Source organism: Ascaphus truei, chromosome 3 (genome assembly GCF_040206685.1).
Source record: "Ascaphus truei isolate aAscTru1 chromosome 3, aAscTru1.hap1, whole genome shotgun sequence".
Lineage (NCBI taxonomy): Eukaryota > Metazoa > Chordata > Amphibia > Anura > Ascaphidae > Ascaphus > Ascaphus truei.
In genome coordinates this window covers 365087387-365107158 of record NC_134485.1, presented here as the reverse complement: position 1 = coordinate 365107158, position 19772 = coordinate 365087387, and the positions used below count along the sequence as shown (strand labels likewise).

Sequence of the window (19772 nt, the reverse complement as noted above, 5' to 3'; positions counted from 1 at the left end):
AAACTCCGTTCAAATCAGAAAAAAGCCCCGCATTTAACCCGGCAAGCTTTAGAATAAAGCTGGCCGGGACAGTACATCTCCATTTAAAAAATTGTATTACAGAGAAAACGTTCCAATAGTAAAAAGGAAAAAGTATTGAATCAAAAACACAAACATAGAAAAATAGGCCATTTAACAATACCTACGCGTTTCAGGCATAAAGCCCTTTACTATGGGACCGTTTTCTCTGTAATACTATTTTTTTCAATGGAGATGTATTCTCCGCCTTTTTTTCTGTTTTTTCCTGTTACCAACCTTAAGTGGACGCACACCAAGTACCCCAGGACAAGTGGAACCTGATTTCAAGATAGTGCACCTACATGTGAGTCTACTATTTTCTACTCGTTGATGTATACTTTTCTGGACACCAGAGTGTGTTAAATCTTCACCGAAGTGCATAGTGAGATTTTTTCCAGTTAATACATTGTACGTTTGAGACTCTAGTGCATTTATATCCTGTTACTGGAAGGGTACACCATTGAAGAATTTGTTTATTCTCAAGCAATTTAAAGCATTATCTACCATGTGTTTTTGAGCACCACACAAGTGTTTTTCTCTATGTAAGAATGTAGAATGACACATTGCCACAAGCTTTACATATAATAAAAAAAAAGACAGGAAAAAAAGGGGGGGGGGGAGTTGGGAGGGGGGTAGTATTGCTGTTTTAACCACCTGTCCACCTGCAACACACTACTTGCAGTGAAATTTTACTGCTCAGTTGGGGTCATTTATCAAAGTCTCTCAGCTGCAAAAATACTGCATAATATTCATAAAAAAAAAAAATCCTATTGATTTCAATGGGAATGTTGTGATTATTTTGTGCAATTTGTTTGCCCCAATTTTGCAGCCAGCAACTTTTCATAAATGGCCCTCAATGTGCGTTTCTTAGTTTGATTTTTTTCCCCCAGCAAATTGTCTCACTCTGCCCCTTTAAACATAGCTCCCCGCTGAGGCATTCTGATTAATTCTGGCACGGTCTAGATGCGCTAAGACCTGATAAATCAGGATACATAATGCAAGGTTACCTAAATTAGTAACGGCGTTATTTTCCCTGAGTATATCCACAACGCAGGGACCATCTTTAGGTATATGCTTCAAACATACAGGTCATTATATGAGGAATCGGCAGACTTTACTTGTTTCTGACTAGCAGTGCTCTAAAATGCATCCATATGGCACAAGGATGGTAAGGCTACTCCATACTTATTCAGAGAGTCTTGATGCTGAAGATGTCCGACTGGATAAAAGACAACAGCCCACCTCTATAATGTGGCTCCGCTACGTAGGCAACCAACCAATAGATCTTTTTCTATTTTTACAATGTTTATATCATTACTTTTGGTGATAAGATTACTTATCATTCTTCATATCTGCAGTTTTTGATGATGTTCTTTATAAAGTTATTCTAATGCCATCATTTGTCAAAGAAACAAATATGTAGTATTTTTGAGTACACTTTCTACATTTTTTGGTAAAAATAATACACTGTTGAAAAAATCAGGAACAGAAAGTATAATACAAAAATATGCATTCTTGTTATACACCTACAATTAGCCTACACGACATCCCAGTGGCCTCAGTTCCCTGGTACTACCAAAGGATTGAACAGTGCATAGGCATAAAATAGAGAAAAAAAACATTGATACTGTATTAAGAGCATTAGTTGTGTAAATCTAATCATATGACAATATTTAGAGTACATGGGATTCAATGGAAGAGTCCACTGTAGGGGGCTAATGGAGTTGTACAGACAATATTTTTTAAATAAAGAGCTATAGAGTAACTAGACACGCATACTATAATTCTGACTCTGGATGTGTAGGTCAGTCACTTTGTCTAACTATTTTTCATCAAAACTCTCCTCCCAAAACATCTGCCATAAGATCCTTGTTTTACTAGATACAGTTTACATTTGTCACAGTTTAAAATAAATATTAATATCTGGTCCGCGTAGGTAATTACTAGATTGGTCATCACTCGAGTCTAGGCGCCAAGTTCACCTTTCCTGTCTTGCCTTCAAATACTTTCTGGGCAAGCTACCCATCTATCTGAGCAAGCTCCTCACCCCTACCACATGCAGCACTTATCATCTGAGATCAGACTCCAAAAGACTGTTCATGGTCCCAAGGCTCAACAAAGTATCCGGCCGCTCCTCCTTCTCTTACCGTGCACCCCAAAACTGGAACTATCTACCGGAGACTCACAGACATCACCAGTTTAAGTTCTTTCAAAACTAAGGCTGTCTCACATTTTAAGCTGGTCTGTAACTGTTACATACTGTACGCCTATAATATACATCTCTAACTTTGCATGCAATGTATTGTATATAATGTATACCCTGTTCATTTATGTAACTGTATTTGTAACCATGTATTATTTGTTTTACTCTGTGCCCAGGACATACTTGAAAACGAGAGGTAACTCTCAATGTATTACTTCCTGGTAAAACATTTTATAAATAAATAAAATAAATAAATAAATATTTGCCTCCTGTTGTTAAACACTGGTGGAAAAAAGTAATTAACCCCATGGTTTTCTATGGGATTTTTCCTCTTAAATAAATCTGATGTTGTCCTGCACTGATGTTGGAATTATTTAGATGTTGGGGCGACTTTGATAAAATCACTCATGGGTTGCAAAACTGATGCAAGAACATCACCATATTTTTCAAAGTAAAAAGAATAATATTGCATTGAGCGAGGAACTTTCCTTTGTTAAATTTGGTACTGTTTTCTTGCTTCATTATTACCTTAGTCTTGAAGCTGTGGGGACAAATATAACACGTAATGGCTTTTTATTTAGCATTAAAACGTGTTAAATAAAAACAGCATCAGATTTGAGAAAAATCCATATTCCCCAAGGGGCTCCTATAAACTGGTGATGTTTAGAGGGCAGTGGGAAACATTTTGATAGATGACCTCTCTATTCAATGAAGTTTGATATTTGATATGCACTAAAAAGTCCCTTTAGGTGCCCTCGCTCGTTTGTGTGTGTGTGTGTGTGTGTGTGTGTGTGTCTGTGCAGGGGGTGAGCTGATCAGTATCACCTAATCATTGTGCATGTGGCAGTGTGTGGGGTGTGTGTGTGACTTTGTGTGTGTGATTGTGCAGGGTGTGAGCTGATCACTATCACCTAATCAGTGTGCGTTTGTGTGTCTGTGACTGTTGTGTGTGACGTGTGTGTGTGTGTGTGTGTGTGTGTGTGTGTGTGTGTGTGTGTGTGTGTGTGTGTGTGTGTGTGTGTGTGTGTGTGTGTGTGTGTGTGTGTGTGTGTGTGTGTGTGTGTGTGTGTGTGTGTGTGTGACTGTGCAGGGTGAGCTGATCACCACCACCTAATCATTGTGCATGTGGCAGTGTGTGCTGTGTGTACCGGGCAGAGGGTGGAGGTACTGTACACAGATGAGCAGCGTCTGGCTAATTATTAAATGGCCCCTCCTTCCCCAGCATAGGGGACCGCTCAGACCTCACATGAGACCGGCGATAAAAGGAGCTCGGGGCTGGGGATATACAGTAAAGTGAGAATTTAGGAAGGGAAGGAGGACGGAGCGGGTGAAGCAGCCTAGAGAAGGGAGCCTAGCACCTGTGCCCTTTTCTCATAGCATTAGCCAAGCTGCGCTATGGGGGCCAGGTCACTTCTTCTGCTGGTGGCTTTCAGCTGCGGAGCCTGTGCTCTCCAGGGGGATAATGAGAACACATGGGTCAGGTTTACCCAGCTTCCTTTCCCCGAGGATGACCTGTTCCTGTATGACACCTTCCCCGTGGACTTCATGTGGTCCGTGGGGACTGCAGCTTATCAGGTGGAGGGCGGGTGGCAGCAGAATGGCAAAGCGCCGTCCATCTGGGACACCTTCACCCACAGAGGTGACCAAGGCAGGGCTACTGGGGATGTGGCAAGCGATAGCTACAACAATGTCTTCAGGGACACGGAAGCTCTGAAAGCTTTAGGGGTCACTCATTACAGGTTCTCAATCTCCTGGGCAAGGTTATTTCCAAATGGCACAGAATCCGGTCCCAACGAAGCAGGACTTTCCTACTACAAGAGTCTGATCAACAGGCTGAAGAAGCTCAGTATAGAGCCAGTTGTGACTCTCTATCACTGGGATCTACCTCAAAGGCTTCAGGACGACTTGGGTGGGTGGGTCAATGAGTCTATGGTGGGCATTTTTAAAACCTATGCCGAGTCGTGTTTTAGACTTTTGGGCGATGAGGTCAAGTATTGGATCACCATTGACAATCCCTATGTGGTGGCTTGGCATGGGTATGCCACTGGCAGCGTACCCCCTGGCATCAGAGGAGAAAAGTTACTTGGATACAAAGCTGGACACAATCTTATAAAGGTAAGGGCATGAATGACAGTGATCAGACAACCGTGAGTTATTGGACTAATGCACTTCAGGAGCATGAAGGCAGGATGGAAAAGCCAGGTGTGGAATAAAAATGATTGTGAGCTGCAAGTTATGTAAAAACACATATTCACTGTGTTCAATATAGACCACTGGCTACTGAGAATGTACCAAGATGCAATACAAAAAAACCCAAAAAAGTGGAAATGTAATTAGCAATCCCTTTGGATAAATACAGTGCTAGGCAAAGGGTGACACTATTTGCCTGTGATATAACCCATTTTTGTTTGCAACCAGTTGTCTTTGCTTGTAACAGAACAGCAGATCATGTACATTACAAATCATAATTAAAGACTGATTGAATTAATACAACAGAACATTGTCATACAGTATGCTGTGCTGTATAGTGCTGTATATGTATGGTGATGGTAATAAAAAATGAAGTATGCTAATTCCACATTGTTCTTTAAAGCTGCATTCCAAGCAATATGCTACATATTTTTTTTTTAATAAATCACTGAGAAAATACTTGTAGATTTTTTTTAAAACAACTCTGAATTACATGTTTTATGTAATTATAATATAACAAGCATTTTTATTTCTATAGCAACCATTTATAAAATCACACCCCCTTCCTAATGACTGCCTGGTCACATGATCTTTCCCACAGAACTTTACATATTTTGTCATCTTCTGCTGCACTGACAGCCATTTAGTGAACCCCTGTGCCAAATCTTTGCTGATCGATCACAGGAGAACGGATCAATCGGCAATTTAGCTAATTATCACTGTGTGGATTGTATTGATGCACATATTAAAGGTGGGGGGGGGGGGGGGGGGGGAGAGAAACTACAGCTTGGACTGCTCCTTTAATATCTTATTATTATCTATTTGACAATGCTAGATGCACATCCCATGATATTAACCAATGAAAGAGGTTTTACTGTAGTAATGGCACAATATATATTAGTAGTGTGATGGAAGCACTAAAGGGATTTCTAATCACTCAGTGATCCTATGTATTACTACTGAAGATGATTTATCCCTTTTATATGTCAGTTTTTTAGTATCAAAAGATGAACTTTTTTCCCACCAATTTACCTTGATTAAATTATTCTGCTGCAATGTGTTAAATGCATTGCATAACCCTCTCTGGCAGTAAAAAGATTAAGCAAGTGCATTTTAGCAGATTCATACTATAGGGTGTTAGAAAACACATGCTCCCAGGATACAACATTATATGACATTAAGGATGTAGGGGCTACAATAGCTCAAATGTCCCCCTAGTTAATTATCCTGATGATAAATTGGAGCAAGTTGAACATTTGCACTGCTTTTTAGATCACCTGACGGCTATCAGTAAGACGTAGGTCAAACTGCTGCCTTAACCAAACTACGTGCTCTATACTTACTGTATATTTCTCTTAGTAGTCCTGGTAGAGAAGATTTCCAAATCTTCCCACCACAACAGTTTAATCAGGAGAAGAGGTAATATTTGATGTCACTCAAATATCTCATTAAAAACAGTGCTTTTTAATCAGATTCATGTTTTTATACATATGGTGTTATGTTTTGCACACGTTTTCCCTCGGTTTAATTATTTAATGAATTGACCCTATGATATTAAATATTAACACATATAAGGTTTTTCCTCCCCCAAAGTCTTCTGGCTACAAAACTAGAGCGAAAGTGATGCAAAAATAGCATCAGATTTGTCACATAACACTACCCTGTTTTGCACATATAAATTATCCTCATTCTTAGTGCAGTGTGTAATACTAAGAGATGCAATGAATACATGTAAATTAATTATTGGTATCAATGCATTATACAGAATGAAGTGTGCTGGCTGGCTTGATCATTTTCATTTTGAGGCTAATTAAATGTTTCCTAATGACTGATTACATTTAGAAGTGGGGCCTGTAATGTCTTGACCCATATATAACAGAACATTTGCAAGTGACATGAAAAGATGCACATTTATACTCATCTGACCATTTTATATACTATACATGGTCAAGACAATAAAAGCAGCAGTCCAAGCTGCCGTTGAAGAAAAAAAATAATACATTTCCCCCTTTAATATGTTTATCAATACATTCTGCATAATGATACGTAAATAGCGAAGTTATCGATCGGCGAAGATTCAGCGCGGCGGTTCACTAAACGGCTGTCAGTGCAGTAGAAGAGGACCAAAGATGCAAAGTTCTGTGGGGAAGATGATGTGACCAGGCCGTCACTAGATACAATTGGTGCACTGCTAGAGAGGGGGCAGGGTCCGAAAAGGGGTGTGCAAGAGCCTGTTTTAGAAGAGGACTTCATGTGACTTTGTAAATGGTTTCTATAGAATCAAAAAATGCTTGTTACATTATAATACATCAAAAATGTCATTCAGAGTATTTGTTTGTTTTTTAAATGCTACAAGTATTTTTTCATAGTACAGAACTGATTTATTTCTTAAAGAAAAGACACATGTAGGCTGTTGCTTGGTCTGCAGCTTTAATACAGGTATATTTTCAATATATTGTGTAATTAACTTTTCAAATCTAAAATTAAACTTTATATCTTTTAAGTGGCCAATTATGGGGCGGTGGGGATTCACTAACCTCCAGTACGGGTTAATGCGCTGCGACCTTGCGTCAACTGCCATTCAAGTAAATGGTATTGCAGGATTGCAGTGTGTTAACTCGTCGTATCAGAGGTTAGTAAATCAGCCCCTTAGTATTTCAATTATCTGGGGTGCAGGAAGTATCATTATACAGTATTTCCTGTTTCCACAATTTCTGGTCATAAAACACATCAAATGGAAATAATAAAACAATCATACCTATGAATTAATACAAAATTGAATTGCTATTATAAGGATATAAAGTGTTATAATAAAGGATTACATCTAGAATACACATCATGTATTCACATTATTTATGTGTAATCTGCAATGTCAACATAGAGAGTTTGTAATACCAAAGGTGTTGTGTATACATAACAATAATGTAAATGCTGCAGTAACTACTGTGTTGCATATGTAAAGCATTGAAATAGACCAAATGCTACTTTCCAGTTGCTCTTTTGAAGGTCTTTCCAGCCCCCCACAGCAGCCAAGGGTTTGATGCAATGTTCACCATAGTGCATAGTTCAGATAACTCTAGATCTTCGACAGCGAATAGAATTTGTTTTAAAAATAAAGTTAAAAAGTAACCTACATGTAACAATTGACACAAGTACATGTTATGAAGAATAACTGGACACCTGAAACTATGTAGGGTAAAATAATTTTCTATATATTGTAAAACTATCACCTTTTTCTTGTAATTCACAAGTGTGATTCCTAGCTGATTTGTATTGGCGAATAAAAAGGCAGCTTCCTTATTGCAAATGCAAACAGAATTGCAAATATTACAAGGTTTTCATTGAACTCATAGAAGGTAAAAGTACTTAGAGGAGGAATCCCTGCTACTTATTTTTGTACTTTTTTTTTTTTTGTAAACAGGGGCTACCCCTGACCTGAATCATGCTATATTTACCCTTTAACGTGGATGTTTTTGGACCCTTTTAGGGAAATCAATATAGCTGCTATTCAGGCCTGACACCCAGGGGAGAATATGAAACTACTATGTCATTATGAGTATTACATTGCGGTTTTTACTATTGGCCATACTTGCCGCCATCTTTGATTTTTACTTTCATTTTACTGGCGCATAAATCATTAAATATCTTAGGAAACAGGGAGTAGCTGGAACAAGGAATAATGCAGTTCAGCTCCGAGTACCCCCTGATTCTGTAAAAAAAAAACAAAAAAAAAAATACAAAAAAAAAAAAACAAAAAAAAAAAAACGAAAAGACAGGAGGTATTGCCGCTTTAAGAAAAACAAAGTAAAAAAAGGCAGTGAGAATGCAGTTGCCATGCCTAGTATTCTTGGTGAAGTTATGCAATCGGTTTATAGCATGTTTTTGAGTTCATTTGTGCATATAAAATAATTTTATTACATAGTTTTTAGGCAATGAAAGGGAAAGGATTCTTGTTAAGATTATTATTGCTAGCACATTGATGCCTACTACAATTACAGAGCTATTCTAATACCTTACCTATTATTACTGACAAATATATATACATTAATTGCACAAACAGTTTAAATACACATGCAGTTCTTATTTTAAAGGTTGGATCTGGGCAATCATTTACCTATTTATTGTAGGACAAAAAAATTAAATGATTTTCTTCTGGAATTAATACCATACTTAGGTTGGTTGACTGAGAAAATGTGAAACATTGAAAATGAAGACAAACTCATTCAGTCTAATTCTAAAATTTAGAGTGACAAAAACAAACATGTGCCTTAGTAGTCTCCATGACAGTTTTGTGCCAAATAAACTTTTTGAGCTACAACTCTGGATTTATTAAACAACTATAAATCAACAGTCAAATTCACTACTGTGTTAAGGCTGTGGATATTACAATATCCAAAATAAAATCACTGGTACTCTATCTCAGTGAGCTGTCCAAGGTGGCGTGAGAATTGTTTTGCTCAAAGTTGTAATCCCATCTAGGACCAGAGTGAGTTAATGACAGTGTCAGGTCTAACAAGTTTAAACTGGGTGTTTCATGCCCATACAAGTCATTGGTTCTGGTATTTCCTTCCGCTAGTCAAGTATTAAAGACCACCCTTCTAAATGTGGAACAATCAGATGTAATTACTTGTGTGTAAAAATCTCTCTCTCTCTCAAAAAAAAAAGTATTTGTCGTTAATCGACAATTTGGGATTTATTACCAAATTGATGTTACCTCTCAATACACTGGCAATGATGTAATGATTGTAGAATACGTACTTCATAATAGAAAAAAAAAATTGGAGTCTTTTAAATGTACAGGAGTTGTATAAAAGCTCCTTACAAGTATCTTCACCACAGAAAACCTGAACTGGAGATTTGTCTAGAAAGCTTGTGTACAATTATGGGGTAATTCTATATAGTCCAAAAAGTCTGTTTGGACCATTATCGTTCAAAAACTAAATAATTTATGTCAATTGGAGTTTTCATTTGATAACGGCCCATGCGGCCGCTTTGGACCATATTTAAATACCCACTATATGTACAAAGAACTCTTATGTTGGTTCATTATAAGGTATCACTCCAAACACATTACCATTTTCTGAGCAACCAGTTGATGAAAGACTTAACATTTCCTACATAAATTAAAGCAAGGAAAACATTATATTCCCATTTATTATGCAGTCTTCTGCCATAAAACAGCTTTAACTTCAATGGGCTGTAAGGTGTCTTCCAGCACTGGAAGGCACTTTATGGCAGAAGACTGCTTAGTAAATGTGACCGTATGACACACGTAGCAAATGATTGGGAAAGAGAAGTGTTGACCTTGCATGGGATGAGAAATTGTCAGAAAGGCTTGCACAACTAACAATAAAAACCTCAAGAAAAAGGTAGATGACTTCATGGTACAAACTATGAGTACTAGGTAATCACCCGAACTGGATTTCGATTTGGACAGATATATATGGGAAAGTCATGATGCTTTTCCACCAAGATGCAAAAACCACCAGTGCACTCCCAGAGCATGACTCTGTACACCACTTTTGTTTTCTGTTATGCTAGTTTTCTCCCCTTTATTTGCAACATCAGTAAAGTCAGGTACTGTGGCCCCTATTCACGTTCCACGTGCTGGAGAAGACATCATCCAAGCATAGGGAAGACATCTTCAAAGCATGTTAAAAAAGGTTCAGAAAGGGAAATATTGCATTCCAGCATGTCAGATTGAGATGGAAGGGGTAAGGGTTCTAATTGATTGAAATATATTTCAATCTCCAGGAACAGTGACACAACATAATTATTGATGTTGCATATGCTACTTGTGATAACATAAGTTTACTGCTAATATTTCTAAATAATGGTCATCCACATACTGATACTGTATCTGCATGGGTCATGCTCTCCTTCTCCATCTCTTTTCGCAGCTGTGTGATTGATGAAGGTAATTGTTTTTTTTTCAGAGGCAAACATGATCCAGTGGCTTTTGCTAATGAGATTGCAGAATTCTCTTTCTCCGTCCGTACAAGTAACCTCAAATCTGTGGATTTGTGTGTCTCTATCCTAATTTATGACATTCTTAGCTTTATTATACAGCGCATATACTTTAAACAGTGGCAATACAAAGGAATGTTGTCTTTAAATTGTTGTAAAACACATGAACATGCTCTTGAAGTGTTACGTATTCTCTAAGGTAGAACATTTTAAGCCAACATAAACCTATTGCATGAAAGAGATATCAAAGTGCGCTAAGTGAATATCACCGTACCGTGTACAAAAAAGTGAGTCTATAATAACTACTGTGTCAAAGCTCCACACAATGCAGATGCTAATAAAACATATCAATCATAAATCCAATCGTGTAGTCTAATAGTAACTAGTGCAACTGTGCTAAGTCTGTATTTAAGTAGCACACAAAAAATAAAAGAAATGTCCAAGTATAAATGAATACACAACAAATCTCAAATAAAAAAAGTTCAGTATTCAAAAGGATATCAAATTCCTAGGCTTGCTGGCTCTTGTAGGGTTAATGTCATGAGTTTTCATCCCGCAGCTGATCTCAGGGGGCTCACGACCTAAGCAATGGAGTGGAAACAAAAGAGAAACGCGCAGGGACACGCAATAGTGTCTAATTTTTTTAAACTTATAATAAAAATCAAGATAACAAAATGCGCTTGCAGGAGAACAATTCTTTAATTGTATCACCAGTTAGAGGCTCAGACGGAAGATCAGGATACTCCGCAGATCAGTCCTGCACACGTCTGTTAGTGCTGCTGCTCAGAGCAGAGAGGAATGATGTTGAAAGAGGAGGCACCTCCTGGATATTGTCCGCCCTGCCGCCCTGGTGTGCTTCCAACACGAACAGGGCATCCGTGTGCTTCCCACATGGACAGGACTGCCCTGACACAATAGGGGGGGAAGGGAGTGCTCTGGTATCCCAGAGCTGGACCGAAGTGTACTGCGGGTCTGCCTGTGCGCTGCGGCCTTCTCGTCACAATACTCGCAGGGTAGACGGTAATATCCCACTGAAAAAGTGGATCGGATCTGTGAAACGCGTTGGGCATTGTGGGAAGTTTTCCCACGAAAGTAGTGCAGTATCACCTGGTCTCTTGCACCAGGAGGTGTGCGGTGCATTGAGACTGAGCAGTCTCTACCCTGTGAGTGTTGCGCAAAGTTTGCTTATGTACTTACCTAAAATAAGTAGACGTGCAGTAACTGCAGTGTGTAATGTTCAAGGAAAAGTGGCTTTGGCAACCTGTACAAAAAAAGCATAAGCACTATTCCTGAGTGTTTTCTTTCTTTAATGAAACCTGATAAATAATTTTACATTTTACTCTGCTGCTCATATACAGAACATAAGATTGTTTACTTACTCACTGCATTGCATTTGTATGTCCTTTAGCCTGTGCAATACTTTGATCTATTGTGGAAAGAATTGGAAGTCATAAAAACGGTCTCTATTTTTTTTTAATATGTTGGTGATAGATATTTGCTCTACAAAGTTCACCACTGAGAAATTCAGGACAATTTTAAATGTAATAAAGGATTATACCCGATCCACGCTAATAGTATATCTGAAGACGAGACTTGGGAGGTTTTGAGAGTGTGTATCTCTACAATCATGAAGAGCTCTCATTAAAAGGTGTAACAGTTTGCAGCAACCCTAATGTGTCATTGGGGAGAAAATAGGATTTTGTAATATTTGAGTTCCTGGTTACATAAATGTTTGTGGTCATAGGGTATAGTAAATAGGTGCTGCAAATAGGCAACAACAAATATACAGCAACGTAAGGAGGAATAGCCATATAAATGGTGTTCCAGATCTACTCCAAATCTCCTTTATTGATGTATTGAAACTTTTAATAATGGGTTCAAACAAAGATAAATTACAAATAAAAACGCAGGCAGCTAATGTGATTCCACATTGTCAAAGTGAATAATCATTAAACAGTCCAACATTGAATTATCTCTTCATGCCCAGAGTTGAAAAAACAAATCTCCTTATCTCCGAAATACCCTCTGGAGATCTTATAAGAAAAGACATTGGCTTTCTCTGTTTGCAACATGCTACAACCAGCGATGGCTTTTTCTGCTGAATGAGAACACTCCAACATTGAAATAATTATTGAATTGAAGGGTCAGTTTCTCCTTGGATGAAAGTAAACTAATAGCAGTGGCATGTGTAATAAGTTAAATACAGGGAAATTGCTTAAATACGTTTTAATGTCTTTATAGTAACCAAAACACTTTGGAATGCTTTTACAAATGTTACCTAATCTTTGTTTTGTTTAAATAGCTGCTTATAAGATTATGTGTGTGTAACGGGTGTTCCCTATGAATACCGCCGCTACTACCTGCTGTGCAACCTGTGTGGCTCTCAGGAGCCTAAGCCTCCGCTAGGGGAACCTGGGGTACATACATATCATACATCTCTAGGTGCAACGCCTACACCTGGGAGGGATCCCAACGGAGTGGGAGGAGGCCCTCACAGGAAACAACCACACAATGCGAACGAATATAAAACAGGACTGGCTTTACTGAATGGGAACACATATATCACGCAATAACATCATAACATCATAACATCATCATGCGCCACGGCGGACGCTAACCACATTGGGTGTCACGGCGGACACTAACCACACTAGGCGTCACGGCGGACGCTACCACCTCTAGGCGTCACGGCGGACGCTACCACCTCTAGGCGTCACGGCGGACGCTACCACCCACAATGTGACCCCACCCTGAGTCCAGTAACCCCCACCCAAATGTCTCGTACTCCCAGAGTCAAATACCACTGTGCATATGTGTGTGTGACTGCGCAGCCACTATGTTTGGTGATAGGCCTGGTTGGTGCACGTGAGTTGCAGGTTACCTGCCCGGGCTCCAGCCACGGGTACCGCGATATCAATCCGCACGATCCGACGTTGTCCTCCACACCGCGTGGGTTGAAAGTCGAGCGCGAACAATGTCTCTCCTATCTTAGGGTCTTTGGTGGTGTTCTGAGCCCAGAACCCACCTCGCAGGGCCGCACGGCTTCAGCACTGTGTCCCTGACTACTTGACCAAATAATGGGGCAGTGTCCCTATCTAGGGCCTGTCCCTAAGCTCCACAAGCTGATAGGTGACTCAGGACCTAACTGGGACCTTGGGGGCTGCTGGCCTATGCAGAGGGTCACTGACCCCTGCATCCACCTCTTACCCCTAGCTCGTCCGGATCCTGACTGCCTGCGTAGCTGCAAAACCCCGCGAAATGTATCCATCTGTTCCCTGGCAAATCCCTCAGCCCTATTGGCTCCCTGGCGTCAGGTGTCTCTGCCCCTATGCACCCTGGGGGCTGGCAGACTCATCTTCGCGCATGCGCAAGCTATCTGGGGCCTCCCGCGCTGTGCTCTGCTACTGCGCATGCGCAACAGCCCTAGCATGGCGGCGCCCTGCTTCCCGAGCCGCCGGGCCGGTGGCAACGCGATCGCGGCCTTAGCGACGGCCCGATCGCGTCCCCGGCAACCGGCCTGCTCGCCGCTCGCATCCCTAGCTACCAGGGATCGATCTCTCTCCTCGCGCGCCAGCCCCCCCTCACTCCCTCGCACACAGCGTCTGGCGAGACGGGAGGAGGGGGTCAGCCATGACAAGGGGGACCTGGCTACATCCTCCCCCTGGTGAAAACTCCAACGCCCTCGCTTGGACCACATAACTTCCCAACAATGTACACAAATTATATAATAAAAATGCAGTAACTATATAACTTAGCACAGGTAACTCTAAACGAGATTGCATAATTCGTTGAGCATCACAATCACAGACTGTATCTTATTACGAGAACACTGCTGAGCCTCATAATGGGGTGCCCCCATTTGATCGTAAGTAACCCTAGTTGGCGGGTACCTAACTCGTTGACTCCGTCTGAGTTGTTCTTCGGCAACTCCCTCGGGGGAGTAATAAGCATAGTCCTGAGGCCTAGCCTCTTCCCTTGAGGGGAGAAATGTCTCTGAGGGTACAAAACACGGGCTCTGTGGATCCAAAGGCTGGCCTGTTGGTGCCACCTTAGTAGGCGTTGGCCTACGGGGCCCTTTACCAGTAGCTCCTTTGGGAGATGCCCCTTCTTCGGGATGGTCCCTTTGAGAGGGTCCCTCCATAGGGTCTTCCGGAGTTTCAGAGTGAGTCTCGTTAGTTACAGTCTCTTGACCCACCTCTGATAGATCGAACTCACCGGTGAGCGGTGTGGCTTGTAGTTCCTCTTCTTCATCTCCCTCTTGGGAATGGGGAGAAGGTGATTACGATGCCAAACCTTTACCCGGCCATCGGTGTCTCTGATGCGATAAACCGGGAGGCCAGGCATCTGTGACTCCACCTCATATACGCCATCTCTCCACCGGTCCGCCAGTTTATGTTTTCCGGGGATTCCCAAATTACGAAGTAACACTGCATCCCCAGGCCGTAACTCTTGATACTTGACTTTATTGTCATAACGTCTCTTGTTACCAGCATTCAGTTTGGCTGTAGACTTCTCAGCCTGTTGGTAAGCTTGTTGCAGACTGTCTTTTAGCCTTTGCACGTACTTAAAATGAGTGGTATTGAATATCCCGTCCGTTGATACTCGGAGACGCACATCTACTGGAAGTCTGGCCTCCCGCCCAAACATGAGGAAGTACGGGGAGAACCCCGTGGACTCATGGCGAGTACAGTTATACGCGTGTACCAAAGTTTCTACATGACGACTCCATTCTGTTTTCTGCATTCCCTTCAGGGTTCCAAGCATGTCCAACAGGGTCCTGTTGAATCGTTCAGGTAAAGCATCTCCTTCAGGGTGGTACGGCGTCGTCCGGGATTTGGCGATGTTCAGCATTTTAAGTAATTCTCGGATCAGAGTACTCTCAAAATCTCGCCCTTGGTCGGAGTGAAGTCGGTTTGGAAGACCGTAGTGAACGAAGAACTTTTCCCATAGAACTTTCGCGACCGTGATAGCCTTCTGGCCTTTTGTAGGGAAGGCCTGTGCATAGCGGGTGTAATGGTCCGTGATGACCAGCACATTACCGATTCCTCGACTATCAGGTTCGATACACAGGAAGTCCATACACACCAGGTCCATTGGACCAGAACTCTTTAGATGGGCCATGGGAGCTGCTCGGGTAGGCAACGTCTTGCGTTGAACGCACCGGGAACAACGGCGGCAGTGTTGTTCCACCGCTTCCCGCATCTTGGGCCAGAAAAACCGGTCTCGGACTAGCCCAAAAGTCTTCTCTACCCCGAGGTGCCCGTGGTCATCGTGTAGAGACTTCAACACCATATATCTCAAGTTTTGGGGTAGAACTAGTTGTCGCCTATCAGGGTGGTTATGATATTGGACTACCCTATAGAGCAAACAATTATCTATCTCGAACTTGTCCACCTCACGCATGAGTAATGCGACCAGATCTCGGGGAGCACTCTTCAATAGAGCAGGGTTCTTCCGCTGAACGGCTTGTCGGATTATGCTAATCACTGGGTCTCTCAATTGATAGTCTACTAAGTCCTTCCATCTTATGACTTTGTCCTGGGTTATGTTCATCCCTGCGGGGTCGCAGTAGGCAGCAGGGATCGCCTGCGACTGGCACCCTAACGAATCGGCAACTCTTAGTTCAGAGAATGCGGCCTGATCATTGATGACGGCCGCTATACTACACATTGCTCGCATCCCAGGTCCAGGGATCTCTTCCCATTCATCATCATCAGGGGTGGCACTCAATCCTGGTCGTCGTGATAGAGCATCGGCCCCAATGTTCAGAGGCCCTGGCTTGTACTTCAGGGAGAATCGGTAGTTACAAAGTGTTGCCAGCCAGCGATGTCCGGCTGCATCCAATTTGGCGGAAGTATTGATATACGTGAGGGGGTTGTTATCGGTCCTTACCTCAAACGTAACACCATAGAGGTAATCGTGAAGTTTCTCCGTGATCGCCCATTTGAGAGCCAGGAACTCTAGCTTGTGCACCGGATATTTCTGCTCACTGGGTGTCAGACTGCGGCTGATGTAGGCTACAGGCCGAAGACCCTCGGGGTGTTTCTGATGAAGGACAGCGCCCAGTCCATTGAGACTGGCATCCACATGCAGGACATATGGTTGTTCCGGGTCAGCATATGCAAGCACTGGTGCTTCAGTCAGGCTTCTCTTCAAATTCAGGAAGGCCCGTTCACACTCAGGCGTCCACTTATCACCAAACGGTTGACGGGCCGACGTGGCCTTTCTCCCAGTATCTTCAGGGTATATCTTCAGCAAATTGTTCTGGGGTTTAGCTCGACTAGAGTACCCTTCCACGAACCGACGGTAATACCCACAGAACCCGAGGAAGGATCGCAGTTCCGCGACATTATCGGGATGCGGCCAGTTCACCACCGCTTCTACTTTGGCCGGATCAGTAGCAATCCCTTGGGCAGACACGATGTGTCCCACGTAGGTCACTGAGGTGTGGCAAAACCTACACTTGTCGAGTGATAGCTTCAATCCTTCTTGGCCAAGACGATCTATCACCTTCAGTAGCCTCTCCTCGTGTTCTTCTAAGGTCTTCCCAAAGACAATGATATCGTCCAGGTAAACCAGGCACTCCCGAGGATTCATGTCCCCTATTGTTTTTTCCATCAACCGCTGGAAGGTGGCAGGGGCTCCGCATATACCTTGGGGCATACGCGTGAACTGGTAGAAGCCCAGGGGACAGACGAAGGCAGTCTTTTCCTGATCCTCTTCACTCATGGGTACCTGGTAGTACCCAGATCGCAAATCGAGCACACTAAACCATTGGCTCCCGTTCAGAGCGTTCAGGATCTCTTCAATACGAGGAAGATTGTATTGATCAGGTACCGTACGATTATTTAGGGTTCGATAATCGACGCACAATCTTACAGATCCATTCTTCTTCCTTACTACCACTATGGGTGATGCATAAGGACTCCGCGACTCCGTCAGTATTCCAGCGGTCTTCATCTCCTCCAGGACATCCCTTACATCGTCCACATCCCTGGGGGCGATACGATGAGAGCGTTCACGGAACGGAGTGGTGTCATTCAGCCTAATAGTGTGTTGGGCGCTGCGACTGCGGCCCACATCCATCTCGCTGGTAGAAAATACTGTTTTTCTTTCCTTCAGCTTGGCTGTCAGTCGATCCTTCCACTCGGTCGGCAGGGTCGAATCTCCGAAGTTGAAGTCCAGGTCGACTAACCGCTCACCTACTGCAGCGGCGTTCGCCTGGGGCGCGGTTTCCACCGAGCTGACGGGATATAAACTGCCCAGACTTTGTCCTACATCGATGTCCATTGGAAATGGATAGATGTTTTGGATATACACGTGGGTTCGGAGAGGAACTCGGGTCGTCCACTCTTTTACTTCAGGTATTACCCGATACCCTCTCTGGGTCTCTTCCTCAGGATCACTCTCCAGAGAGAACAGATGATCGATCTCCTCCCGATCCGGATAACAGCATCAGACGGCCATGCGTTTCACTCCCCCTGGTGAAATGGTCGTCAGTCCGCGTTGACGATTGTAGAGGTCCCCGTGACGCTCTAGGGCATATACTCGGTTGCACTCCTCTCTCAGTACAGGATCTAGGCGGGTATCGGCCATTGGCAATTCATTAGTCTCCTTCAAGTAGGCTCTGATGACAGCTCGTACTATATCCGTATTTGTCCCCAGGATGACCGGATACTGACACTGTCCTTGAGGTTTTGGGCACACCATTGCCTCCACACTCATGGGATGTTTCTTGCCGGTATTCAATTGAAGTATCTCCAGTTGAACGCTCACAATCCCATCGATGGGGTAATCTTCGTTGCTCAACCCCCTCACTTTCATATGTTCCGCCGACCGCAGGGGACAATGCTTCAGGTGCTGGTCGTAGAAGTGCCGGTATATTATGGTCACTTGAGACCCGGTGTCCAATAGAGCAGCAGCATAGACTCCCTCTACTACCACACGTACGATGGCCGAAGGGCCCACCTGACAGTAACCATCTCCCCCTGGAGTTCCTTCGCCTGGGCTCAGGTCAGGAGGGGCTTCGGGAGGTGTTGGGGTAGCCTCGGTGGTTTTGGCTTCTGAGGTCTGCCTCTGACAGATCATAGTCCTGGCCGAGCTTCCTTTACGGAGCGTTTCCTTTTCTTGGGTGTCTCCATTAGGGCACTCTCTAGAGAAATGGCCTTTCTGTCCACAGGTATAGCAGACGACGTCTTTGAGGTCCAGTCGTCTTGGGTAGGTGGGGGAGGATCTCCCCGAAGCCCGCCCTTTCGCTGAGGGCGACTTGGGTGGCGCATCTTCCTCTTTGACAGGTGTCTTGGGCCGGCGAGCGGAGGCTCCCGGGGTGGCACTGGCCGGAGGATCTTTGGCTTTGGTGCCTGCATGCAGCTTGGTATAGGCCTTATGCCCTTTTACGATTCCCAGAATGTCCATGAAGGTAGGGGGAGGTCCCTCCTTTAGTGAGCACCTGATCATAATCACAATGTGATGCGTGGGGATGGCCCCTCGGAGGAACTGCTTGCGCCGATATTCGTCCATCTCTGAAGATAGCATGAGGCCGCAAGTTCGCAATTTCCACAGGACCAGCTGGATGCGTTGTAGGAAGTCGGACAGGTCTTCCTTCTCCTTCTGTCTGAGAGCGTAATACTTGAACCACAGCTCGCTCTCCTCTTCCTCCTTGCCATAGATCTGGACTAACAAGTCTACCATCTGGTGAGCAGAGAGATCAGGGTCTTGGTCACGCTGTGCACTGACCATGGTGGCCGCTGGGGGTCGTAGACTTTCCAGGATTCTCTGCCGTCTGACCGTTTCGGAGCAGGGCCATTCGTCGATCACCTTGAGGGTGTGCTCCTTCCAAGAATCGATACTCTCTTCACCTGTGGGGACAGGAACCGTCCCTGAGAACGCCTTCAATTTCCTATAATTTTGGGCTTGAGCGGACGTAGTTATCGCTTCCACTAGCTGCGGGAATGTCACTCCTAACAGAGAGCCGTCATTGTTGGAGCCACTGGCTATCGCTGCTCGCTGCCTGTTAGGGGTTGGGGTAGAACTGTTCACGGACCGGTTAGTAACCGGTGATGTTGCCGGACTGCCGGCCCAACTGGTGGCCCCTTGCCTAGCATCTGAAGAGAAGGTCACTCTGGGTAGGGATATATCTGATCGGATGGGTGTACTGGCGGCCATATCTCTGTCGTCCCAACCCTCATGTCTGGGGAGGGAAGTGACGTGACTGGAAACATTGCTCGCATCCCAGGTCCAGGGATCTCTTCCCATTCATCATCATCAGGGGTGGCACTCAATCCTGGTCGTCGTGATAGAGCATCGGCCCCAATGTTCAGAGGCCCTGGCTTGTACTTCAGGGAGAATCGGTAGT

At 43.5% G+C, this 19772-nt stretch overlaps 1 protein-coding gene across 1 annotated transcript in view; it reads left to right on the top strand.

Moving 5' to 3' along the window:
• The first annotated feature begins 3500 nt into the window (after positions 1-3500).
• The window catches only part of KL (klotho), a 70535-nt gene continuing 54263 nt past the window's right edge, over positions 3501-19772 (top strand). Inside the window, exon 1 of the mRNA XM_075592135.1 lies at positions 3501-4375. Within this exon, the coding sequence (XP_075448250.1) occupies positions 3656-4375 (720 nt within the window). The 5' untranslated portion in view covers positions 3501-3655. The remainder of the gene's footprint in view (positions 4376-19772) is intronic.